The sequence below is a fragment of the Artemia sp. Qi Xiang Cuo genome, chromosome 9, assembly GCF_049724085.1.
Source record: "Artemia sp. Qi Xiang Cuo chromosome 9, ASM4972408v1, whole genome shotgun sequence".
Taxonomy (NCBI): domain Eukaryota; kingdom Metazoa; phylum Arthropoda; class Branchiopoda; order Anostraca; family Artemiidae; genus Artemia; species Artemia sp. Qi Xiang Cuo.
The window spans coordinates 66500796-66528665 of record NC_142802.1 but is presented as its reverse complement, the minus strand read 5'-3'; the positions used below and the strand labels follow the sequence as shown (position 1 = coordinate 66528665).

The 27870-nt window shown below is 34.6% G+C and overlaps 1 protein-coding gene and 1 non-coding gene across 2 annotated transcripts in view; one reads left to right on the top strand and one right to left on the bottom strand.

The window, feature by feature from the left end:
* LOC148948958 (protein amalgam-like) overlaps positions 1 to 15174 on the top strand; it is a 184102-nt gene extending 168928 nt beyond the window's left edge. Inside the window, exons 6-9 of the mRNA XM_089094147.1 lie at positions 6650 to 6940; positions 9104 to 9160; positions 13652 to 13819; positions 14872 to 15174. Of these exons, the coding sequence (XP_088950273.1) occupies positions 6650 to 6940; positions 9104 to 9160; positions 13652 to 13819; positions 14872 to 14960 (605 nt within the window). The 3' untranslated portion in view covers positions 14961 to 15174. The remainder of the gene's footprint in view (positions 1 to 6649; positions 6941 to 9103; positions 9161 to 13651; positions 13820 to 14871) is intronic.
* Positions 15175 to 22638: 7464 nt separating this feature from the next.
* TRNAK-CUU (transfer RNA lysine (anticodon CUU)) lies at positions 22639 to 22711 on the bottom strand. The gene has a single exon. It is a non-coding gene; the product is annotated as a tRNA-Lys (tRNA).
* Between the last annotated feature and the right edge of the window lie 5159 nt (positions 22712 to 27870).

Genomic DNA, 27870 nt, shown 5'->3' with positions numbered 1-27870 from the left:
GGCGGTAGAATTGAAGGCATTGCCCTCCCCCTTTACATAATTTACTTACAACGAAGCTGTTAGAAGCAATGTATTGCCCCCTCCCCCCTTTCACATAATGTTCTAAATATATTGTCAAACTTAATTTGAAAATAATCTCTTTCACCGGTTCTCCGACAAATACAAGGCCCTTACTTTTAATGCGAAGAAATAGTTTGTTTTCATTTTACACTGATGGCGGTAGAATTGAAGGCATTGCCCTCCCCCTTTACATAATTTACTTACAACAAAGCTGTTAGAAGCAATGTATTGCCCCCTCCCCCCCTTTCACATAATGTTCTAAATATATTGTTAAACTTAATTTGAAAATAATCTCTTTCAGCGGTTTTCCGACAAATACAAGACCCTTACTTTTAATGCGAAGAAACAGTTTGTTTTCATTTTACACTGGTGGCGGTAGAATTGGAGGCATTGCCATCCCACTTTACATAATTTACTTACAACGAAGCTTTTAGAAGCAATGTATTGCCCCCTCCCCCCTTTCACATAATTTTCTAAATATATTGTTAAACTTAATTTGAAAATAATCTCTTTCATCGCCTCTCTGACAAATACAATCCCTTTACTGTTAATGCGGAGAAATAGTTTGTTTTCATTTTACACTGATGGCGGTAGAATTGAAGGCATTGCCCTCCCCCTGTCAATACTTTTCTGACAACGGAGCGGGTTGTGGCGCTGTATTGCCCCCTCCTCCCTTTCACATAATGTTCTAAATATATTGTTAAACTTAATTTGAAAATAATCTCTTTCACCACTTCTCCGACAAATACAAGGCCCTTAGTTTTAATGCGAAGAAACAGTTTGTTTTCATTTTACACTGGTGGCGGTAGAATTGAAGGCATTGCCATCCCCCTTTACATAATTTACTTACAACGCAGATGTTAGAAGCAATGTATTGCCCCCTCCTCCCCTTTCACATAATGTTCTAAATATATTGTTAAACTTAATTTGAAAATAATCTCTTTCACCGGTTCTCAGACAAATACAAGGCCCTTACTTTTAATGCGAAGAAATAGTTTGTTTTCATTTTACACTGATGGCGGTAGAATTGAAGGCATTGCCCTCCCTCTTTACATAATTTTTTTACAACGAAGCTGTTAGAAGCAATGTATTGCCCCCTCCCCCCTTTCACATAATGTTCTAAATATGTTGTTAAAGTTAATTTGAAAATAATCTCTTTCACCGGTTCTCTGACAAATACAAGGTTACGAAACTACAAGCTTAATATACAGCAATCTCTTTTTGCTTAAAACTGTTTTAATTTGACAGCCGAAACAAAACGCTTTGACTAGACCGATAGTGTGAACACACCGGAAAAGGGTGACGGCTAATTATAAGCCTCACATTGGAGTCTTGTGTCAAAACAGAGCAGCATTTTCATTAAAAATTGACAGAAGTCAGTGATCAGTTTAGCTGGAAATATATAAGGAAGGAATTTATCAAATGGATATTTCTTTTTGCGAGATTTTGATTGTAAAATAATGGTGGGGGGGGGATTTAGCTGGAAATATAGAGGGAAGGAATTTATCGAAATGGTATTTCTTTTTGCGAGGATTTGATTGTAAAACAATGGTTTGGGGGGGGGGGTTTGGGGTACAGGAATATATTTACGTTTTAGCTGAATATACTGGAGGATGTCCAAGGAAAATTCGTTTGAAAATAAAAATGCACTTACATTGCTAATTGCGGCTGTCAATGCTTCTAAAGAGTTAAATTTATCCATTGTTGTATCAACTATGTCAAAATACTTTCTGATAATTGAATCACATTGCATGTCCGTTATATACGAAATCTCAAGGGCGAATTGTTATGTAACGGGGAAAACCATATGTAACAAGCCCTCTGATTGGTTGAGAAGGGGGATGTAACCGACTCGTTGATTTGCTGAGAAGGAAACACGTGATCTAACTGTTTCCGGGAAACTCATAGCATTTGGCTCGAGCAACAACAACAAATACTATTTCTGGATCATAACATTCGCTGAGAGCGTGCACTTACAACAACAACAACAACATTGACCTTGACATTTGCCTCGGAAACAACAACAAATACTATTTCTGGATCATAACATTCGCTGAGAGCGTGCACTTACAACAACAACAACAACATTGACCTTGACATTTGCCTCGGAAACAACAACAAATACTATTTCTGGATCATAACATTCGCTGAGAGCGTGCACTTACAAAAACAACAACAACATTGACCTTGACATTTGCCTCGGAAACAATAACAAATACTATTTCTGGATCATAACATTTGCTGAGAGCGTGCCAAAAACACACCTGGAGAAAGAGGTCATTGCCCCCATTAACCACATGTTCTCTCTAGGGACTCTATGCCCATATTTGGGGTGCAAAAAAGTTATAGGTGGCAGCAGGGGTGAATCGTCGGAGTCAATAAGGCCCTTCTACTACTAACCCCCATTAACCGCTTAAAATACATCAACTGTAACCGGTCTACCTTATCCGCCCTCTCCATACCCCACACCTCTGCTGCAAAAGACATTACGGAAGCTAGCTTAGTCTGGAATATCCTTTTCTGAAGCCTAAGGTCTGTCAGGCCTACTTTCAAAACACTACTCTTTAAAACTAGCCATATAGCCCTAAGACCTTTACTAGCTACATAATCATTTTGCCCTTTCCACCTACCATTTGAAATAAACTTGCATCCTAAATAAACAAAATCTTCAACTACTTTAAGCACTTCTTCTCCTACACTAAACCTTTCCTCTATATTTCCATGTTGTCGAAATACCATAACTACTGGCTTTGTGACATTTAGGACCAAACGCTTCTCATCTAGGTATGAGGACACCATTCCTAGCAGTTTTGAAGGTCAGGCCCATCTTTAGCCACCAATACAATATTATCCGCAAATAACAGAGTGAACACCTGCATTGCAGACAGATTTAGAGTTGGGGCTCCCTGCCCAACCGTATAATCTTCTATAGCATTAAGATACAAGGAAAACAACCTAAGTGAAATTGTACAACCTTGTTTAACCCCTAACCTACTGACAACAGCCCTAGAGTAAGACTTTCCTACCTTATATACCATTCTAGCCACTAACACTTTACAAAATAATTTACTAAGGCTATTTCCTAAATGAATCCCTCTATAATTCTTATGCAATGCTCGGTCTCCCTTTTTAAAAAGTGGTAAAACTATTGAAATATTCCACTGTTGAGGCCAAACCAACTTGCTAAGGACACTTGAAAATAACGTTGATAACAAAGGCAGCAAATATACCCTAGACCACTTCCAGAGCCTTGTTGGGATGCCATCAACTCCTGGTGCTGAGGTCCCTCTCATCTTCTTTAGCGAATTCCATATTTCCTCACCTGTGAAAGGCTGCAGTAGTTTGTAATCTTCTTCCTTTAGAGGGAATTCCGCAAGGTTTTCGCCGACCACCCACCGACTCAGGCTATCTGTTTCCTCTCTTTCTGTCATCTTGCTTTCGATGAATTCTGGCCAACTTTCCGCCGGCGGGATACTCGTCTTGTCAGAAGCGTTTGTAACTGACTTTTTTATTATTTTCCAAAACTCATTCTTGTTACTATTCCTAAATTCCCTTTTCATTCTCTCTGCTTCCTCCTCTTGGAATTTATACTTCTTCACTTTTAACAGTTTCTTATACTCTTTTCTTCGGCTTTTATACATATTATAAAGATATTCCCTCTCCTCATATGAACATTGTCTCAGTAGCTCCAATGTTTGCACCAACTCTGATTTTTTCTCTACGCATTCACCATAAAAAAAACGATTTAACTTCCGTGGTTGTTTCTGAGCTGTTGTAACACCTACTTCATACAAACTATCAATTAATAGCTTTAATGACTCTTTTATTTTTCCTTCATTTGCCAATATTTCTCCCTTCTCTAGTCCTGCTTGAAATTCATCTCCCAACAGCTTAACCTTAACCTTCTCTTCTTCTTGTGATTCTAGCCTCAATGGATCACTAACTTCTAATCCTTCTTCTAATACCTTGCTCCTAAAACCCCCCAATGACCTCTTCAATGCCCTCTTTTTTAACACTTTCAAATGCAACCTAATCGGCAGGTGATCAGAACCCAAAACCGGGACCACCCCTAAACAAGCACAATCCGGCCAAAGAGACTTATTTACAACAATATAATCTACTACACTTGGATACTTCCCAAAAAAGCAAGTAAACTCTCCCCGCTCTTTATCCTCCCCGATCCTCCCGTTAACTATAATTAAATTTTCCTTACCACAAATTTCCAAAAGTTTACTTCCCCACCTATTTTTTCGGCGATGGTCCTTACTCACTTTTTTGCCAGATCACATCATTAGATGACAAAAAAACATCTGAAACAAACAACGATACACCTCCATAATAACGACCATTTCTCGACATTTTACGATTTGCACTAAAACAACTATAACGCTTAACTATAATATTTTCTCCAGACCACGTTTCAACAAGTGAAATAACTTGAGGACTACAAGCTTCAACCAGGTCCTTAAACTTATTTTGCGTGAACCCTTGTATGTTCCAATGTGACACATTTAATAGAGAATTTTCACCATGGCCCAAATTTCCCTATACCGCCTCATTTCCCATCGTCGGTTCTTGCTGTCTTGGGCGGAAAAGTTTTTTTGGTACTATCGCCCTCTTAGCGTCATCATCAACCGAGTTTACTCTGACACTATACTCTGCGGGTCTTGGGCGGTTAACCCTCATTGGTTCATTGTTATCAGGACTAATAATTTCCGCATTCGAGCGTTTCGCGGGATTACGCTGCTTTAGTGCTGGGATAGCTTGCGATCCCTCTGCAGCTGGGGTTTCTGCTAAACACATCACCAAATTACGATCTTCGTCCCCCATTCCAGAGGTCGCGGAACTTAAAAGATACAACCGAAGATTCAGTTACCGAAGAGTCAGATCTAGTTCTAGCATTAGACGGATATGCAAAGCTACCGTTGTCTTCAGGGGACATGTTGCTAAAGATTTCCTGACCGACCATGTCCATGTTTGGCGGTGGCACCGAGTTTGAACTATTCTGGGGGGAGGGGTTCAGCTTTGTTTCTACTAGGAGGGTTTACACTGTCATGAGCGGTGTTACGTTTTTGTTCTTCAACAAGGCCACTTGTGTAATTATACATGAAAACCTGGTTACGAATGAACGACTTAAGTCTTCGTAATTTAACATAAACAAAACCCTCAGTCTTTGCATCTTTTAAAAACTCTTTCAGTTTTTTCTGTCAAGCAACTCACGTTACGTGTAATCAGGACTAATTGATAACCCCAACATTTGAAAAGGAAAACATGATTTTAATACATAGACTCATCCTGCAGCACTTGCAAATTTGATCCCTACAGGACGGACGCTCATTGAACTTTTAAGTCTGAAAGCGTCACGCACATCAAAAAGACGGAGATTTAAATTCGGAATTCCCGCATTCAAAGCACTGACAACATCTTCCAGGAGTGAGCACCCCCTATGCTGCAGCGAAAAGTTATAAAGCACTACGTTTCCTCGCTTCATGTCAGTTTCTAAATGCTGAATTTTTCTCAGTGCTAATCCAACTTCTTCCCGTACATTTGACACATCTCTGCGAACCTACTGCGATTCCCTTTGAACATTTTGGACTAACGACTCAACATTTTGAAATTTATTTCCCAACTAAGCCGCGTATGACGTCATTGAATTGGCCTGTCTTAACATCTGGTCAATAATATTCAACTTGAAATTAAGTGCTTGAATTTGCGTTAATAATTTATCAACATTATCGTCCATTTTAAATCAGAAATAAAGATCAGAAATGAAAAAGACAGATCTTTACGTGAGGGCTGTGCCCCACGGGTACTTCCGTAACCGGCCAAACTTGCAAGGCACAACCCAGCCTAAATTTCGCTCGGCTATAAAACAGCATTTAACGAACGAATCCTAAAATCGTAATTCCACTTTCAGTCCAAAATTCAATTCAAAATTCAATAATCACTGGCAAAAGCTTTTGCAAGCAATACAAGAATTTCACTTTAGATGCTATTTGTTCGAATAAAATTTAATCCGATTAGTTAGATGTTGACACCTTGAAAACTAGTTCAGTACTATAGGAAGAGCGATTTTCAGTTTATTTAGAGTTGCTTCTATTTTCAATTTCTGTTCTATAATTTGAACAGCTTTAACATCAATTTAGAAGAAGCTTGACAAGTCTTTTCAAAATCACTAAGTCATATGTGCCTTCATTTCTTTTTTAATTTGTGTTTTGACTGAAATAAAGCATTCCATTGTGTTTTATTGCAGTTCAGCTGAATGTTGACCTACTATATAACTGACAAGTCAGTTCAGTATATCGAAAATTGGAATAGAGGTGACAATAGAATATAGAACTGAGACTTGACTGGAACTATTAACTTATTGGATATGAAGAAGCTAGTCTCATCTAATAGCGGTTGAAACTTGCATTAAATTATATGAAAACTACGAGAAATTATCGGAAACACTGTCAGATTTTTTTTTGTGATCCATTGATTTCCCTGCGTCCTTAGTCGTTTTCAACTCAATTTTTTTTATTCTCCGGGCTTGATCGACTATATTCAACTTAATCCAATTGGTTAAACTGTTCACTTCTATTTGCAGTTGCACCAACTGTCTACGTACCAAACCAGTTAATTGGAGCAATAGTTGGAACAGAAGTGACGCTAGAATGCAGAACTGAGGCTTGGCCAAGACCAATCATCTATTGGATTCGGGGAAGTCAAGATTCCTACCTCTTGCCTGGGAAACCTTATAAAGCTGAAGTGTCAGAAAATGGATTTACCACAAAATCTCTTCTGAGGTTTACTGCAATAACACGGACAGATTTTGGAACATACAAGTGCATGTCAAAAAATGCTTTAGGAGAGGCAGAAGGAAGCATACGTCTATATGGTAAGTCAAGGGCGTACTCAGGATTTTTTTTCAGAGTGGTTTTACTCATTTTTTTTTGTGGGGGGGGGGGGGGTTACACAGAAAACCTCAAAAGATACAAAAAAAATTTTTCATGTCTATTTTTGTTACGTTTTTACGAGTCAGAAAAATATTTCGAGGGGGGGGGGCTCAAACCCCCTAACCTCCCCCCCCTGGATACGGCCTTGTGGTAAGTTTTCCATCGAAGCGCTTATTTATTGATTGTAAATTTTTACTGTGAATAGATCCTTGATGTTTTATTTTTGGTTCACGACCATCTTTATACAAAACTAGATATTAATAACAAGTACATTCAGTATTATTCCAAGTTTATTGTTTGTTTGCTTATTGAAAACCAGGCTAACCGAAATTTGATGAGCATTGATAAAATAAAGAAAAAGAGCGGAAACAACTTAAAACAAAGTCGAACAGTTCACGGTAACGAACTGTAAGTAAGGAGCAACTGGGACCAATAGTAACCGAAACTCTAAAAAACAGAAATTTGATATCAATAGTTACATAAAAAGGACTGGCTTTTCTTACGCTGATTCTAAATAAACAAAATTGACTAAGTTTTATGTCACATATTAAAAGTTAATTTGTACCCCCCAAAAAGTCAAGCCCTCTCCCACACCCCTTCTTTCCCCAAATAAATGTTATCAAATTCTTAATATAACCATTTGGCTCAGCATAGTTCAAAGGTCCAATAATTAAAATAACTTTGTCTTTGGGGATGACGTGACGCCCCATAGTCCCTTGGGAAAGGGCTATAAGTTATGGAATCTCCCCATTTTCCACATATAGTATTTGTTGCTGGAAAATATCCAGAAGTTTTTGGGAGGAATTTTCCACGGGGGGGGGGGGTGATTTTCCATATGGGAAATTTTCCTTCTTTTTACTAGCTTAAATTTTATAGAGGAACAAATCATGTTTGAGAAAGTTGAGGTTTTCGGTTTCTGTTTTGGATTACGCTAAAATAGTAATCTGATAGGCTTAGAAAATATGTCCTAGAATTAAACCAATGCAATTTAAGAACACTTTTTACCATGGAATTATAGGAAAACAATCGGTCTTTTTTCTTTTTTCGGTAAGAGTCATTAATAAAAAAATCTGTTTTGAAAGATTGACTAAAGGCCCTTTCACAACGTAATTTAAGTAATACCAAGACCTAGCTTACGCTACTTTGAGCAGATCAGATTTTCCATTGAATTGTCTGACTCGCTGAAAATCTACTTAACAATTTTGATTGAATTAAATTATCGGTAATTAAATCTCGGTATTAGTAACACGCCACTGTAAATTGGGTATAAGATAACAAAACTCAAATGTTTGTGAATGACTGGTTTTACACTTTGTGGCTATGTTTCGAGAATGAGGAAAGTACGTTGATAAAAATAAAATCTTAGGGGGCTTAAGTATAGTTATGTTTTGAAACATCTTCTAATAAGACAGCTATTCAAACATTTAGTAGCATTTGCTGGTAAAATATATTTTTTTTTTTGAGGAACTTATAAATATAGAACTGTTAAAAATCGGAAGGTGTAAACTCTCTTTACACAATAAGCTAAAAGTTTTCAAGTTCAAATTGTTTTCTTAACGATTTAGTGGAAACTTATCCCATATTATTACTTGTTTTTAATAAAGAATTAAAGTTACTACGATGTTTATAGTTATGATAGTTATGAATAGTATTTAAAATATTTTGTATTCGAAAACTATACAACGCTTACTAATCACAAAGTTGACTATTCTGGCTAACTAAAATTTGGACAAAAGTTCTAACCATTATATTTTCAAAGAGACGAGCATTAATATATGGTTCAACAGAAAGCGATATTGTTATTAATTTCCAAAAATAAAAAAATGACTAAAATATATTTGCACTTTTGCAAGGTATATTTAGAAAAATAGTCAGTATAAGTTCCACTCTGCTGCTTAAGAAGCTAGAATTTCAAATCGTTATTATATAATTATATAATATATTGACCTGTCTCTTTGTGATCATACATATTTATTTATATATTTTCTTATATATTTGTATATTTATTTATATATTTATATAAAATATTGATCCTTCTTTTTGTGACCATGAACGTATGACTATTTTTTATTTTTCATATTCGCTAAATTTACCTTGCGTTTTAGAAATGACAGTTCCCGTGGCTTCAAAGGCATCCAGTTCAAAAAGAACAAAATCAGATGGTAAGTCAAATTCCTATTATCCTTTCACCTATTATCCTAAATTCTTTTTAATTATCACTAAAGCAAGTAACTATATTATTTTTACGGCAAAAAAGTTGATTTTAGTCCGGGTTTTCTATTTTTTTTTTTTTTGCTTTTTGGTTTCATTTATAACATTGTACGTCCATAGGGATATTACCTAAGGTAAATAAAAAGAAAGGTTTTTCTTATCAAACAGTTCGTGGTAACGAAGTGTAAGTAAGGAGCGACCCGGCTCAATGGTAACCGAAACTCTAAAGAACGGAATTTTGATACCAATAGATACATCAAAAGAATCAGATTTTAATTTTGATTTCAAATATATAAGTTTCATCAAGTTTAATCTTAATCATCAAAAGCTAAGTGCCTGAGAAAATTTGGCTGATTTTCGAAAAAAGGGCGAAAGACCCCCAAAAAGTTATAGAACCTTAATGAAAATCACACCATCATATTCCACGTATCAGAGAACCCTACTGTAGAGGTTTCAAGCTCCTATCTACAAAAATGTGGAATTTTCCAGTTTTTGCCAGAAGAAAGATCACGGATGCGTGTTTATTTATTATTATTTTTTTTCTTTTCCCCAGGGGTAATCGTATTGACCCAGTGGTCCTAGAATATCGTATGAGAGATCATTGGAACGGAAATTAAAAGTTCTAGTGCCCTTTTTAAGTGACCAAAAAATGGAGGGCAACTAGGCCCCCTCCCAGGCTCATTTTTTCTCAAAATCACCCAGTTGAAATTTTGAGATAGCCATTTTGTTCAGCATAGTCGAAAATCTAATAAATATGTCTTTTAGGATGACTTAATCCCCCACAGTTCCCAGGGGAAGGGCTGCAAGATATGAACTTTGCCCATTGCTTACATATTGTATTGGTTATTGGGAAGTATACAGACATTTTCAGGAAGGATTTTTTTTATTTTGGGGGGGGGGGCTGGAGGAGGGGGTTACTTGGGAGAATCTTTCCGTGGAGGATGTTTCTTTGGGGTAAGGGACATTTCTATGAAGGGGGCGCCGGATTTCCAAGCATTATTTAAAAAACGATCAGAAATTAAATTTAAAAAAAAACAAGTTTTTCCAAACTGAAAGTAAGAAGCAACATTAGAACTTGAAACGAACAGAAATTATTACGTATATGAGGGGGTTCTCCCCCAATTCAATACCTCGCTCTTTACGCTACAGTTTTTTTAGTGCTTTCAAAAGAGCTATCTATTCTAATTAAACGGCCTTTGTGATTCAGGGGTTTGGGAATTAATTTTTTTTAACTTTGAACGTAAAGAAAGTGGTATTGACTAAGGGGAGAACCCCCTCATATACGTAATAACATATACATAATAAAAAAAACAATAAAAAAAAACAAAAAACAAGCGATACGGCTCAATAGTAATCGAAACTTTTAAAAACGGGATTTTGATGTCAATAAAAGTATCAAAAGAATGGGCTTATAATGCTGATTCTAAATACATAAATTTTATTAAGTTTAGTATTACTCATCAAAGGCTACGAGCCTGTGAAAATTTACCTGATTTTTGAAAGAGGGGGGAAGCATCCCCTACAAATGAAAGAATTTTTATGAAAATCATACCGTCAGATTCAGAGTACCAGAAAACCCTATTACATAGGTTTCAAGCTCATATCTGCAAAAATACGCAACTTTGTATTTTTTGCCAGAAGAAAAATATACGAATATAGAAGTTCGTTACGTAAGTTAATTTGTAAATTACGTCAGAACCAAATTTAGAGACATCCATTTAGCAAAAGAAAAGTAAAATTTTTATGCAAATTTTGTTTACTTATTCAATGACGGTGAGCCAAATAAAAGCTGCATTAACTAAAAAACGATCAGAAATTAAATAAAAAAAACAAGTTTTTTAAACTGAAAGTAAGGAACGACATTAAAACTTAAAACGAACAGAAATTATTCTGTATATGCAAGGGCTGTCCCCTCCTCAACGCCTCGCTCTTTACGCTTAAGTTTGACTCTGTCTCACAACTTTATTTTTTTAAACAATAAAAAGCTTTAGCGTAAAGAGTGCGGCGTTGAGGAGGGGACAGCCCCTTTCATGTACGGAATAATTTCTGTTCATTTTAAGTTTTAATGTCGCTCCTTACTTTCAGTTTAAAAAACTTGTTTTTTTTATTTAATGGCAAAGAAAGAGGTAATCCAAGAATAGGGTTAAAAATACAAAGCAGTGACAAAAAAGGGTCTTTACAAAAAGTAAAACTAGGTTAAATGTCTTACGGTATTAGTAAGTTTTGTGTCACTATTGCACAAATCCTTCAGAACCGTTTCTTCAATAGTCCCTAAACGGTCACAGGTTTAAACAGACACAAATTGCCTGTGTTTATATCATAAGGGAGTAGGGTGAACTTTGAGGGAGAGCAGGCTCTAATGAATCACTTTCGGCCTTTAAAATATACAAAAACAAAATCATTGTATTATCCTGATTTTAAAAAGGCATAATATGGCCAATATTCTAATAAAATGTAGCTGTGAGGCACATGCTTAAATTGGCTATTAATACAGTTTGGAGCCCATACTCTGGATTAGGTTTCTTGTTGTTAAATTAAAATGAGTACCTTTAAAATTTGATGCCGTTCTATGTGTAGCTACAGGGTGTATAGCAGCTTATTAGGCGATCGAGGACGGAAAGGTTCTCTTCTGATTAGTGTCAGGCCTTAAAAAGGCCACTAGAGCTCAAAATTTGGGACCAAATGAGCCATTCGTTTATTTTTTTATGACCAATTTTCCATATGAAAAATATTCTGTATGAGAAATGCACAATTCTTTACTAATTCATCGATAATACCTTGACTGATCATGATTAATATAAAAATAATCTAATTAATGTTTTTAACATTGGAAATAGAATCACTAATTGTAGCGAATGCGACTAATTGTATATTATTACACTTCTTTTTCATTCAAGGGGACGCTTTTGGAGAATAGGAAATAGGGAGGGGGAGTGTTTTTACGAATTAAAATAATACAAAACACATCTACATTGTATGCATTGTTTAATGACAACTTTCAAGGCCTAAGCTCGCTAAGAACTCAGTGTCTGGTTTGCCGCTAGTCACTGTTTATATCTGACTTAAAACTGTATTTTTCCATAGAATCATATATATATATATATATATATATATATATATATATATATATATATATATATATATATATATATATATATATATATATATATATATATATATATATATATATATATATATATATTGAATTTCCTCTTAAAGAAACCAACCGAGTGGCCTTCAGGTATAAGCCCCTCGGGAGACCATTCTAAGCGGAGAGCCAATGTTTTCAAAAATGCACTTGAAGCAGTCAGGGTAGGGTGCCTCAAACTATAGTTAGTCTGACCGTACTATGTTAATTAAAAGAAAGTGTAAGAGAACACTCGAGTTTATAAGGGTAACGGCCTCCACCTTTTACACCTGACAGACACGTTGGAACTATTTCCAATACTCCTTAAAGATAATAAAAAGCATCTATTGAAAATTTTCAAGTTGCATTCTAAAGTTACCGCAAAATGTATTTCTGTACTCTAAATAAAATTAATTTATTGAAGCTGGAGTTCCTTGTCCTAATTCTATTTGTGAACATAATTTGTATGGTGGCAAACTGGTCCACAAGTCTTATTTGTGTAACAACCAATCATTATTCTTAGGGCCAGTCTGCCTACACACTCTCAGTAGGCACGCGCCGGCATGGCGGATATTACAAAAATAGCTGGAAGCACCAAGTTTGAACCAGAAGGATCATAAAATTGTGATATTGCTCAAAGAAAGAATCGTTTTCATTGGCTGTCAGTGACGCTTTGACTTAAAACATAAAATACCACCTTTCCTTTCGATAACATTACCAGAATACCTTGTGGAATCTCTGATTAATTAAAAGTGATGTCATGTGATCAGTTTTGTCAAATCAAAGACCGTCTTACGATCCCTTTGGTATACATTTGGCACTTATGGTACAGTTTCTAATACCCGCCATGTATTTGTATTGACAGTGTGGAAGCGCACTGTTCCAAAATGGCCCTGCTTGAGTGATTCATTTTAAAAATGAAAGTGAGGCTTGTGGACCACGTTTGCCACTTTAAGATTAAAATCCATTTTTTGAATCCATCCCTTTTTAAAACCAGTAGACGGTTACAAGATATTTGGGTATTGTGTGACCATAGCCATACATTGAAGCTTAAGAGGTTTGAGCATGATTTGAAAATTATCCTCGCATTAAATTTATTTTGATTAACATATACTTCTATTTTTTTTCAAAATTAGAAGCATCAATTAGGATTTTTACATCTATATAGGCTATGAAAAGAGATTAGATTAAAGATTTATCAAAGACAAAAGCTGTTTGATTAAACGTAAAGGAGCTAGAAATTTTGCATTTAAAGCATCCTTAATTATTGTCATACTAAGAAATGTTCATGTAACAATTTTAATTAATTTTTTAGCAGGAGAAATTCAAAAAACAACCACAAGCTTTAAAATCCACGAGCCGCAGATATATCTGAAAAGTCGCAAGATAAAACCTGAACAGCCGGAAGATAAAAATTTAGTCTTCCCGGAAAAGAGCAATGCACAAAAAAATGAAGATGATATGCAATGGGCAGAAACACAGCGTAAGTAAGCTTCGGCAATTATATCTTAATCAAGTTCAATTTTAGGCTATCTGAATTTTCAGAGAAAATATTCAAGCTAGGAACTTGAAACTATATGCCAATAATCATGGAGCCATGAGAATACAATTTAGACTGTAAAAATTCAAACGAAAAATATGAGAAATGAAAATGTAATGGTATGAAAATAATTTAATTTGCAAAAATGGCAGATCATAACTTTGTTCATTTACCTTACTTTTTTAGTTTTCTAAGGTGTTTGAAATTTTTTGGTAAAATTTCAAATATGTCAGTTGTTGCTTATCTAATTTATGAATATCTTTACATGCTTTAATAAAGGAATTCAACAGTGGAGCTTTGTTTACAAAAATTTGCGCTTGCAAATGTGTATGCCCAAATTGTTTGTATGACATTAAGTCCGAGAAAAACACTGCCTAACTGCAATGGCCGAAGTCCAAAGTACCAACCGGAGTGATGAGGGCCTTTAGGCATTAATAATGTTTTATTTGAAATACTGTGTTTATCATTCAAATTGCGTATATGCATAAGAAAAATGATAAACCACCATCTGAAGGGTCATGTTATCTAAATTAGTATAGGCCTGCTATAGCTTGTTTGTGTTTTTTATATTACAATTCTGCAAAAAATTTTTAAATTCGTTATACTTGAGCACGAGAGAGCTCACGGGTTATATATATTACTGTGGTGATATTGCTTATGATTAAAAGACTTTGGCTAATATTTAAAAACCTGATGAGAAGCTGATGATGAATCACCCCTTATATCCTATGAGTGTCTTTACGCAACACCTAGTAGAAGATTTTCGCCGAACTACTGTAGTAGCTCATTATTTTGTGTTAGAGGGAGGGGAGTACTCCTAAGGCTGTTAAAAACTATCTGCTAGAAATTGTCATTTTTGATGGATGTCTAACCCATAGCTCCTGAAAAAACACTAGTTTTAACTCTCTGTATGATTTTAACAGATAAAAATTGTGTTAGAACAAACAAACATTTTATCTGTTTGTTGCTCATATGTTTATTTCTTTATTTTTTAGCGACCTCCTCTATGGCAAATATCTGTCTGCATTTCGACAAACAACATTGTGTTTTTCTTGTGCTTTTTCTAATATATAAGTTCCTGTGACATATCAGACAAAGTGTTGGAAATTTACAAATAAATTAACTATTTTGTGCCAATTCAGACTGAACGGACAGTGGTTAAAAGTGTTTTCTTCTTTTTATTTCTTTTGGCAGCTTATACGTTTCTAGTCTTTTTCTATATGTTTTATTTTGCTTTTAACTAAAGAAATGTTGCCTTTGTTTAAGGCTTACCAACAAAAAGTTGAAATAAAAATTTGATTTTACTTGCTTAATTATGCAATTTATGTAGGTACCGAATCTAATTATCAAGCTGAAAGAATTGTCGAAACATAGGTTGATTCACCTACAGTACATCCATCCGATAATTATTAAAAGACGAGGATTTTGAAGTAGCGATAGGCTACATAAGAGGTATTTTTATGGTGTAATCTATGATATTTATGGTGTATGGAGTATGAAGGTATTTTTATGGACATTTTTGCTTAATACAATGTAGCTTATATGCAGAGAGAATTTGATCAAAGATGAAAAGACAGACAACTTCCCAATGTTTATGTCAGAAATAGTGTGCTTTGATTTAATTGGTTTCCGTCTGTGACGTATTTTCGTAATATAATCAAATTATTTTTAAAAATATGCCATAAAAGGAAGTCAATAGTCCAGGTTTTTGAAACCTGATTGGCTCCTCTAGATAATTTTAATCCGGGGGAAACAAATTTTCTGGAGTCATAAGATTTTTTAGAAGTAAACATTCTGTTTATCTGTGGGGGCATCTCTTTTATAACTTTGGGTCCAGCCACGTTTCAAAGATAAGGTCAGGTTAGTTTACAACAATAATTGTGGCAAAATTCATTTATGAGTTTGTGAATTTGCAGCTTAAAAACTATAGGACTTTTAGTTTCTAGTGAAAAAGTATTTTTAAATTCAGGGAAATATACAGGGTACATTACCGATGGACAGTAAAACATTCAATGTTTTACTGTTTTTTATTGTATTGAAATAAAACAAATAAACATTTCTTGTTTAAATAAAAAAAGAATGTTTTTTTTACTGTCCAGGAGAGTGAAAAACTTTTTAAGCTCTAAGTAATCATTTAAGACACAAAATTTTAATTTTCAAGGAACAAAATTTCATCAATGTCTAAATATTTGGAAAGAAAAAGAAAAAAAAAACCTGTGGTGTTCATCATATTTCACTGACCCATCGTCAATATTGTGATATTTGCACAGGTAATATATTGGTAAATGGCATATTTTCTTTTTTTACGTTCCCTTTTTGAACATTTCTAAGCATTCTCCTACATTTCTAAGTACTCTAAGTATTCTATGAATACGAATTTAAGGACTTTCTACATTACATACTTTCTACATTACACACCTCTTTTATATACATTATTTCCAATTTTGGGATTAATTCAATCCATAATATTGTCAAAATATACAAAAAACACAATTCATTGTTCTGACCCCCATAGGTTCTATGGCCTCTCTATGTAAGGGGAACAAATACAAAACTAGATAAATACAAATAAATCAACACATAGATTAAATAATAAAAACGCTCAAATTAAAAATGGCGCCAACCAGCCAAAACCAGCCGAAACCAAGCCACGAGAGATACTATGCACAAGGCAAATACCAATCACAACAAAAATTTCAAATCCCATCCAGAGACTCCAATCCCATCATAAAAATATTGATAAACATAAGTCATCTAGCCATTCATTAAAAAAAAAAATCTTTTGAAAGTGCCACAAGAGTGACATTCTAGGGCTGACTCGGTTAGGAAGTGCCAAACGACATGACAAGCGATTAGTGGATTGAAATCCGACCTGATCGATGGAGTTAATGGAATATCAATATTCCTTGAATTACGATGATGATGTCTAGAATAATCAGTGATGGAAGTAGTTTGGAGTAGGAGTAGTTCTTAGGGCCACGGGAATATCCCCATGGAGTTAAAGAAAAGTGAAGGACACACACGAAAGAATGTAGAGTGACTGTAAATCAAATAGCGGGTTAGTTGTAAAACTATTCATTTCCTGTCCTTGCTTTATTATGCAATTTCGACAAAGGTTTAAAAAAAAAACATTTGACATCCATATAGTACGGGAAGAAGAGAATTAGGACCTAACTAATGGAGAATTCCCCCTCGACAATACTCTCTTCGCTAAAAATTTCCCCCGGAAAATTTTCCGCGGAGAACTCCCCCCGAAAAATTCTCCTTACTTCTTTTTAATAAAAAAATACTTTTTTTTAGTTTCTGATCGTTTCCCAAATCGTGCCGGAAATTTCTTCTCTGTGGAAACTCCATTCCCTTTGAAATCTCTTTCCGTGGGAAATTCCCTCACAGAAAATTCCTCCCGTGGAAGACCACCCCCACTGAAAAACCAGCTGAGACAATAGCCTCCTCACTGAAAATTTACCCCGGAACATTCTCTCTACGTATAAAATTTAGCAGCCAAAGAGAAAGTAAGATAATTTAAAAGAATTCGGAAAACAAATTCTGGAAAAGTCCCCCCATACCTAATGTAAAATTTTCCATGGAAAATTCGCCAAAAAGTTTTTTCTCCCCCAAAAAGTTAAAAGCTGATTAAATGGCTATCTCCAAAATTTGACTGTATGTGTTTTTGGGAAAAAAGGGGTGTGAGAGGGGGGATAGTTGTCCTCTAATTCTTTTGTTCACTTAGAATGGGGCCTAGGGCTTTTGATTTCCGTTCGAAATAGCCCTCTCCTGATATTCTAAGTTCACTGGTTTGGTAAGCTAATACCTAGAAAAAATCAACAATCAAACATACATCCATGATCTTTCTTCATCTGGCCAAAAACACAAATGTTTTCCGATGTTTGTTACATCATAGGGAATGTTTTTTTTTCTATGGTTGTTATGCTTAAAATAGCTAAGCTTGTAGGGAAAACCTTCAGGTGCTTCTTTACCCTAGGATTTCTGAGAATGTAATGTAACATTTTCCTTAAAAAAAGAAAACAACCTACGAAACCTCGACAAAATCAGGATTTCTTTGATTGCTCTTTATAAAACCCAAGGTGCATGGAGAAACCTTCGGGGCTTCTTTACCCCAGGATTTCTTTGAATGTTCTTTAAAAACCTTCAGGGCCCGCTAGTGGAGGTGCCTTCAACACGCCAGTCCCTAGTGATCAATTCCACCTGGCATCCTAGCAACCAATTCCAATGGGGACCTAGCAACCAATTCTATTAATGGCCCTAGCTTCAAATTTCACCAGGGCCCCCTAACCTAACCACAGGGGCCCTATCATCCAATTTCACTGTAGGGGGGGGCCCTAATGTTTCATTCCATCAGAAAAATAGCATCCAGTTTCATCAGCGGCCCCTAACATAACCACCGAGGGCCCCCTAACATCCAATTTCACTAAGAACTCTAACATAAAATTCTAAAGGGGGGCCCTAGAATCCAATTTCCCCAGGCCCCTCACCTAACATAATCACCAGGGCCCCCTAACATCTGATTTCACCGGCCCCCTAACCTCACCACCGGGTCCCTAGCATCTAATTCAACTTGGGAGACCCTAGCGAGCATTTTCAACGGGTGGCCCTAACCTAACCACCGGGGCCCTAGCATCCAATTCCTTTGGAGGCACCCTAGAAACCAATTTCACCGAAAAGACGTTTTCCATAACGTTTATCAAGATTTCTTGAAAAATGAGATTTTTCGTGTGTCATTGTTGACTTCAGAGGGCCCGTGGGGGATCCCCGTTTGTAACTGCGGAGGACAAACGCGTGGGTTGTTACGTCATGACGATGAACACGTGGGATGTTCCATAATACTTTAAGAGATTTCATTTTCTTTCAAGGTGTTTTTTTTCTTATTTCAATATGTTTTTTCCAAGACATTTTTCGAGACATTTCAAGACATTTCAAGACATTTTTTAAAAACATTTTATGTTCGAGACCTTTTTTCAAGACGTTTTAAGACATTTCAAGATTTTTTTTTCCAAAGCATTTTTCAAGATGTCTTTTGTTGTTATGTAATTGGGGATGTTTACCAGTGTTAAGAATGACGCATTCAGACGTGACTTTTTTCCTCAGGTCCCCACGGGGAGTCCCCGCTTTTAACTGTGGAGGACACACACGCAGGATGTCACAATATACTTTTTGAGATTTCATTTTTCTTTCAACACGTTTTTTTCAGGGATCCTTTATATTCTAACGATTTTTGCCCCCGTTAGGATTCGCAAGGATCATTTCCATGCAATGGAACTGTGCCCTAGGCACCTGGGACATGAACATCTTTCTACCATTATGATTCAGGAAATTTATTCTATGAAATAACCGATTCCGCACAAGGAGAATCCCCTGTTCACGCATACTAGAATGAGTAAAGGGTTCGCATGTTTCCAACCATTTCCACATGAAAGTACAAGCGTCCCAATCCTATTGATTTTTGCTCCACTCACTAGATAAACTGGTATATTACAATATCATCAAACAAATCGTGGTAACGAACTGTATAGTAAGAGCGACTCGTCTCAATAACGGAATTTGGATACCAATAGATACATCAAAAGAATCGAATTTTTATGCTTATTCTAAATATGTACATTTCATCAAGTTTAGTCTTACTTGTTAAAAGTTACGAGCCTGATAATATTTGCCTTTTTTCGGAAAACGGGAAAAATATCCCCTAAAAATTACAGCATCTTAATGCAAGTCACACCATAAGATTTAGAGTATCAGAAAAACTTACTGTAGAGGTTTCAAGCTCCTATCTGCAAAAACGTGGAATTTTGTGTTTTTTGCCAGAAGAAAAATCACGGATGTGTGTTTATTTGTCTTTTTCACGAGGGGTGGTTTTATCGACCTAGTGGTCCTAAAATGTTGCAAAAGGGCTCATTCAAGCGGAAACTAAAATTTCTAGTGCCTTTTTTAATCAAAAAGCTTTTTTTTAAATATCACTTTTTACAAGAAACTGCATTTTTTATGTCTTTTCATACTGCCGTCTTTTCAAAGATATTTGTTTTCTAAAGCAATCAAACTGTTCGTGGTAACGAAATGTATAGTAAGAGTGACTCATCTCAATACTACCCGAAACTCTAAAAAACGAAATTTTGACACCAATAGATACATCAAAAGAATTGGATTTTTATGATGATTTTAAATATTTATGTTTCAGCCAGTTTAGCCTTAGCCATCAAAAGTTACGATCCTGAGAAAATTTCCCTTATTTTCGAAATAAGAGGAAACACAAAAATGTGGTTTGTTCTCAGTTCAGGTTCACTAAAGTTATTATGTAAACTGTAAAATATTTATGGTATCCGAACAATAATTTAAATCTTTTAATTCAAACTAGAAAAATAAATTAAAATATTAAAATTAGTTTTATTTATTGTTAGGTTCTAACTACCCGACTCCCCGACTTAATGTGCATTTCCATACACAAAAATACAATTTTTTTTACATAAAGGATCGATATAGTTCATCATAAATGGTGTTAGTCCAGACGATCTCATGCAGTTATCATTAATTGAAGTTTTGTTTAGACTTTAAATTGAAAAATGTGTAAAAATTGCCCGCGGCAAGAATTGGATCAGCGACCTTCAGATGTTATAATAAGGAACGAACGCTAGCTCATTGTAACTGAAACATTGATTAATAGTAGTAGCCTTAGCTTTTTCTTGGTTGAAGCAGTAGCTAGCAACCTAGTATTAAAGAATGAAATCTAGCCTGTACTAACTGAAATGTTTAATACATTACATAAAAGATAGACACAGTTCATTATAAATGGGGATAGTTATAAGTATTCCCGTCATTGCAGATATCTTTTTTCCTTTTATTTACTCCGTAGGTAGTGGGGCACTGGGACATCAGAGGGAGCTGTTTAATGGCTAGTTTTAAAGGAAATTGACGTATTTAAAACATTTTGTAATTGACAAAAACAATTTTTAATATAGAATCAATATGCTACGAATAAACTGCATTTTCATGTACAAGATTGATGAATGATGTCATAATCTTAGGTTGTAACCGTATATGGCGTAAAAGTAAATGCAATATTATGATGTTAGCTATGATGAAATCAGTATATTTTAATATATTTTCAGTTCAGAATTGCTAAATTTAATATGCAAACTGCAAAAATATTTATGGTTTCTGAGCATCCGGGTTGCAGCGGTAGCTAGCAACCTAGTAAGAGACGATCACGTCCAATACAAAGAAATATAATAACCCTTAACTCCTAAAAATAAAGTCAGGTCAAAACAAGAAGTACAGTTTACACTATTAAGTAACAACGATTTCCGCTAAGCTTTCGCTCTTTCCGCAATTCTATGTCTTTTCATACTGTAGTCTATTCGAAGATGTTTGATTATTAAAGCAGGTCCGAGTTCATACAACGATTTCTACTAAGCTTCAAACTTTTGGTTTTCTTTTTTAGGGCTTTGGAATTGTTGTAATCCCTTGTTACAATATATACAAATATTTTTGCAGTTACCATTTTTTTTTTATATTCTTTTTACATTAAGGAACGAACTGTAGCCCATAGTACTGAAGCAATAAAAGGAATCACTATGTAGCCCATAGTAACTGAAGTAATAAAAGGAATCACTATTTAGATGATTATTCTAATTGTACCTGCATAAAGAATCCATATATAGAAGCCTTCTGCGTGCCGAGTGCATGCAGATATATATTGTCTTTGATTAGACTGCAGTATGAAAAGAAACTTAATTGCGTAAAGAACAAACAAACTGGTAATTGCAAAAATCTTTGTAAACAATTTCACAAGCGATTACAACAACTCAAAAACCTTAAAAAATAAAACCAAAAGTTTGAAGCTTAGTAGAAATTCCGTTGTTAGAAATCGGACTTGCTTTAATTATGAAATATCTTTGAATAGATGCAGTACGAAAAAACATTTAATTGCGTAAAGAGCCAAATACTGATAGTTGCAAAACATTTGTAGATATTTTAACAAGGGATTACAACAATTCAAATATCTTGAAAATTAAAACAAAAGTTTGAAGTTTAGTACAAATTGCTGTTAGAAATTGGATATGCTGTAATAATCAAATATCTTTGAATAGTTTGCAGCATGAAAAAACATTTAATTGAGTAAAGAGCAAAAAATTGATAATTGCAAAAATTTTTGTATATATTTTAACAAGGGATTATAACAATTCAAAACCATACAAAATAAAACCAAAATTTTGAAGCGTAGTAAAAATCATTGTTAGAAATTGGACTTACTTTAATAATCAGTATCTTTGAAAAGACAGAGCAATGAAAGACATTAAATTGTGTAAGGAGGAAAAAACTGGAAATTAGAAAAATATTTGTACATATTTTGACAAAGGATTACAACAATTTCAAAACCTTAAAATAGAAAAACTAAACGTTTGAAGCTTAGTGGAAATCGTTTTAAGAAATCGAATTTGCTGTGATAATCAAATATTTTTGAATAGACTGCAATATGAAAAGACATTGAATTGCAGAAAGAGCAAAAAACGTGTAGTTGAAAAATATTTGTATAAATTTTAACAAGGGATTATAACAATTCAAAAAACGTTAGAAAATAAAAGAAAAGTTTGAAGCTTAGCAGAAATTGTCTTTAGAAAAGTCGACTTGCTGTAATAATCAAATATCTTTGAACATATTAATAATAAAATAAGGCAGAAAAAAACGAATTAAACAAATTAGTAGAGCTTGCTTTTGCTGCCAGGATGAGAAATTTTAAATTGATGAAACTACACCCAACGTGGGGCTCGAACCCACGACCCTGAGATTAAGAGTCTCACACTCTACCGACTGAGCTAGCCGGGCTTATAAATAGTTACTGAATAAATAATAAATGATTATCATTAATTTCAAGTAATTTACAAAAAAAAATAAAAATCATCAACAAATTCATCAAAAAAGAAAAAAAAGACAAAATAGAAGATATGTGAAGCTGAATTTTGAGCTCGTATTTCCTCTTGTTTTTTTAAGCAATAAAATATTACAAGTAATAGAGGTAGTGCTCGTGAATATACAAAATGATATAAACAATTATTGAAAACGAAAATCTTAAGTAAACATATTATGAATAAAATAAGGCAGGGAATAAACGACTTAAATAAATCGAGCTTGTTTTTGCAGACAGGATGAGAAATTTTCAATTAATAAAAAATACGCCCAGCGTTGGGCTCGAAACCACGACTCTGAGATTAAAAGCCTCAAGCTCTACCGAATGAGCTAGACGGGCTTATCTGAATAAATAATATATGATTATTATTAATTTTAAAGTAATTCACAAACCAAAAAATCATCAACAAATTCATCAACAAAAAAAGAAGATATGAGAAGCTGTATTTTGAGCTCAGATTTTCTCTTATGCTATTATGTAAGATAATAAAGTAAAGAACGAACAGTAAAGCCCATAAAGAGACTAAAACTTTGTAATAAAACCTGAGTTTCCAAGAAGTCTCATCATCCATTTGCAATAAATTAAAAATATTGCCCAGGGTAAGGATCGAACTCATGACCTTTGGATTAAGGGGCCTACTCTCTACTCACTAAGCTACTGAAGCTTGTGTATTATGAAAGATTACACACTTTGAAACAATATCGAAAAAGAGTTATATTAAAGGACAAACTCGAACTCTATTAAATGACGAGTTATACTAAAGGAAGGCCTTGGTTACAGCGGTAGCTAGCCTGGTGTGCATTAATTGACGATCGTTGGACGGTTGTGAATTGAAGATCACTAGAAGAACAAACCATTGAATATATTGGACTTAATTAGCTGCCTGAGTCTTTGTGGTTTGTCTCTTACTATTTCAAAGAAGAAAAAGCCGTAGGCCTTTTTCTGTTTGTAATCATCCAGGTTGCAGCGGTAACTAGCAATCCGGGTTGTAGCGGTAGATAGCAACTTAGTAAGAGATGATCACGCCCCATAGTCAAAAAGGAAATAGGTCATAATTCCTCAAAATACAATCAGACCAAAATACAAAGTACACTATAAGAACCGCCTTGTCCGGAACCCCTATTCAGGAAACTTATAGTCCCATGGCTTGAACAACAAGAGAAATATAGTGGCTTGAACATGAAGAAAAGTGGCTGCAACCAGGATATTCTGTATATACAGTATCTTTTTTTTTAATTAGAGAACCAATTGTAACCCTTAGTAACTGAAGTATTAAAAGGAATCATTATATATAATAGTAAAGAACGAATCTACTCAATAGTAACTGAAATGTTTATTATCAAGAATTAAAGGAAAACCACAGGAATCATTTTATTTGCAATAAACGTGAAAAACATCGATTTTTGCCTTTGACCTTTGAAATCTGTAGTTGATGACACCCTATGATACACAAAGTGGGAAATGTATTCTAGGGTTAATAGAGGTATTTAGACATGAGTAAAAAAGATTTGTCAAGATTTTTGTCTTCTGTGACCAAAATTTTTTGGGGCAACATCTAAAGTGCGTATCTTTTTGTGCTATATTCCCGTAGAAAAGAAATTCAATTTTTTATTTTCTTTTAGTTTTCAGTTCAGAATCGCTATGGTTATTATGTAAACTACAAAAATATTTATGGTGTCTGAGCAATAATATTAATTTTTTAATTCAAGTTTTTTTCCGGGTTGCAGCGGTAGCTAGCAACCTAGTAAGAGACGATCAGGTCAAATGTTAAAAATATAATAACCCATAACTCCTAAAAATAGAGTCAAAACAAAAAAAAGTATAGGTCAGTTTGTACTAAAACAAATAAAAAAGTAAAAAATTGACTGGGTCAGACTATTTGTTGATAGGTTCAATCATACCAGCCCATTGCATGAAATATAAAAATAAATAAAAACGCAGAGTTTTAAATTGCTTTTAGAAGCGAGAAAGTAAAATTTCTAGCTACTCCGCGTCAATATCCGCGTCAAAAATAAGATAAAAGAAAACTTGTCGAAAGATAAAAGTGTGTAAATATTGCCAAGAGTTTGAAGCCCAAAACACTGCCAAAAGTGTGAAAGTCTGAATTTCCAAAAGTGTGGAGCTTAGTAGACGATCAGTGTTAGAAATCGGACTTGTTACAAAAATCAAATATCTTTGAGAAGACTGCAGTATGAAAAAACATCAAAAATACAGTTCTTTTGGAAAAATGATTCTATTTTTAAAACTATCCTTAATATTCTAAGGCAATCTAGACAAGTTAAGATACACAGCTGGTGTTACGTAGCTTTGGTGTTAGATATTTCATTGCATTAGTGAAATATATTGAAGTTTTATCCTTCGTCAATAAATCTAAAGGATTAACGTTACTGTAAATATTAAATAAAAAAAACAAGTTTTTTAAACTGAAAGTAAGGAGCTACATTAAAACTTAAAATGAACAGAAATTATTCCGTACATGAAAGGGGCTGTCCCCTCCTCAACGCCGCACTCTTTACGCTAAAGTTTTTTATTGTTTCAAAAAATAAATTTGTGAGACAGGGTCAAACTTTAGCGTAAAGAGCGAGGCGTTGAGGAGGGGACACCCCCTTTCATGTACGGAATAACTTCTGTTCGTTTTAAGTTTTAATGTCGCTCCTTACTTTCAGTTTAAAAAACTTGTTTTTTTTATTTAATTTTTGATCGTTTTTTTGTTAATGCAGATTTTATTTTGGCTCACCTTCATTGAATAAGCAAACAAAATTTGAATAAAAATTTCACATTTCTTTTGCTAAATGGCTGTCTCTAAATTTGGTTCTGACGTAATTTACAAATTAACTTACGTAACGAACTTCTATATTCGTATATTTTGCTTCTGGCAAAAAATACAAAGTTGCAGAGTTTTTTGCAGATATGAGCTTGAAACCTATGTTATAGGGTTTGCTGATACGCTGAATCTGACAATGTGATTTTCATTAAAATTCTTTCACTTTTAGGGGATGTTTCCCCCCTCTTTAAAAAATCAAGTAAATTTTCTCAGGTTCCTAGCCTTTGATGAGTAATGCTAAACTTAATAGAATTCATATATTTAGAATCAGCATTGTAGGCCTAAGCCCATTCTTTTGATACATTTATTGACATCAAAGTTCCGTTTTTAAAAGTTTCGATTACTGTTGAGCCGTATCGCTTGTTTTTTTTTATTGTTTTTTTTTATTACTTATATGTTATTAAGTATATGATAGGGTTCTCTCCTTTGTCAATACCACGCTCTTTACGTTAAAAGTTAAAAAAAAATTTAATTCACAAACCCCTGAATCACAAAGGCCGTTTAATTAGAATAGATAGCTCTTTTGAAAGCACTAAAAAAAACTGTAGCGTAAAGAGCGAGGTATTGACTTGGGGGAGAACCCCCTCATATACGTAATGATTTCTGTTTATTTTAAGTTATAATGTTGCTTCCTACTTTCAGTTGAAAAAATTTGTTTTTTTAAATTTAATTTCTGATAGTTTTTTAAATAATGCTTGGAAATCTGGCGCCCCCTTCATAGAAATGTCCCTTACCCCAAAGAAACATCCTCCACGGAAATATTCTCTCGAGTAACCCCCTCCTCCAGCCCCCCCTCCACCTGAAAAAAATTCTTCCTGAAAATGTCTGTATACATCCCAATAACCAATACAATATGTAAGCAATGGGCGAAGTTCATAACTTGCAGCCCTTCCCCTGGGAACTCTGGGGGATTAAGTCATCGTAAAAGACATATTTATAAGATTGTCGACTATGCTGAACAAAATGGCTATCTCAAAATTTTAATTGGGTGACTTTGAGAAAAAAATTAGCATGGGAGGAAAAAAATGAGCATGGGAGGCCTATATGCCCTTTATTTTTTTTGGTCACTTAAAAGGGGCACTAGAACTTTTAATTTCCGTTCCAATTAGCCCTCTTACGATATTCTAGGAGCACTGGGTCAATATGATTACTCCTGGGGAAAAGAAATAAACAAACAAATAAATAAACACGCAAACGTGATCTTTCTTCTGGCAAAAAATGCAAAATTCCACATTTTTGTAGATAGGAGCTTGAAACCTCTACAGTAGGGTTCTCTAATACGCTGAATATGATGGTGGGAATTTCATTAAGGCTCTATATTTTTAGGGGTCTTTCCCTCTTTTTTCGAAAATCAGCCAAATTTTCTCAGGTGCGTAACTTGTGATGGGTTAAATTAAACTTGATGAAACTTATATATTTGAAATCAGAATTAAAATGTGATTCTTTTGATGTATCTATTGGTACCAAAATTCCGTTTTTTAGAGTTTCGGCTACCATTGAGCCGGGTCGCTCCTTACTTACAGTTCGTTATCACGAACAGTTTGAAAAACTTTATTATTAAAAACAAATTTACAAGCATTATTAAAACACAGAAAAAGCAGTTAAAACACAACAAACGAAAAAAAACAAAAGTAGAATGGCCATAATATCTCCCATGTGGCACCCCTGCTGCCACCTACAACAACAGCAATTCATGTCTGTTATATGGTTTTCTCAGTGAGAATGAAAAAACAGGAATTTTCTCACTTGGAAAAACAGGAATTTTCTCACATTTTTGTCTGTTTTCTTGGATGGTTATGTGTGTTGATCGATTTATTTGATGTTTTTCTCGGATGTCAACATCAAATTATGGATGTTTTATGGTTTTTGTCAGTGAGAATTTGAAGAACAAAATCTTTCTCACATTTATGTCTGTTTTTATGGTTTTTGTCAGTGAGAATTTGAAAAACAGGGTGACAGGACCAAGTGGTTTTTGGTTTTCTCACTGATAATGAAAAAACAGGAATTTTCTCACTTGGAAAAACAGGAACTTTCTCACTTGGAAAACCATAAACCACGTGGTCCTGTCACGAGTAGCACCTGTGAACTTGATTTACATAAAGTTCGCTGAGAGCGTGCACTTACAACAACAACAACATCAACCTTGGAACACCTGTGCTGTCGACCTCAATTCACCTATCGTGAATCAATAATTACCCTTAGAAACAACAAATTAATTTCCCCTTTCTTGACAGATCAATCAATCAATGACAT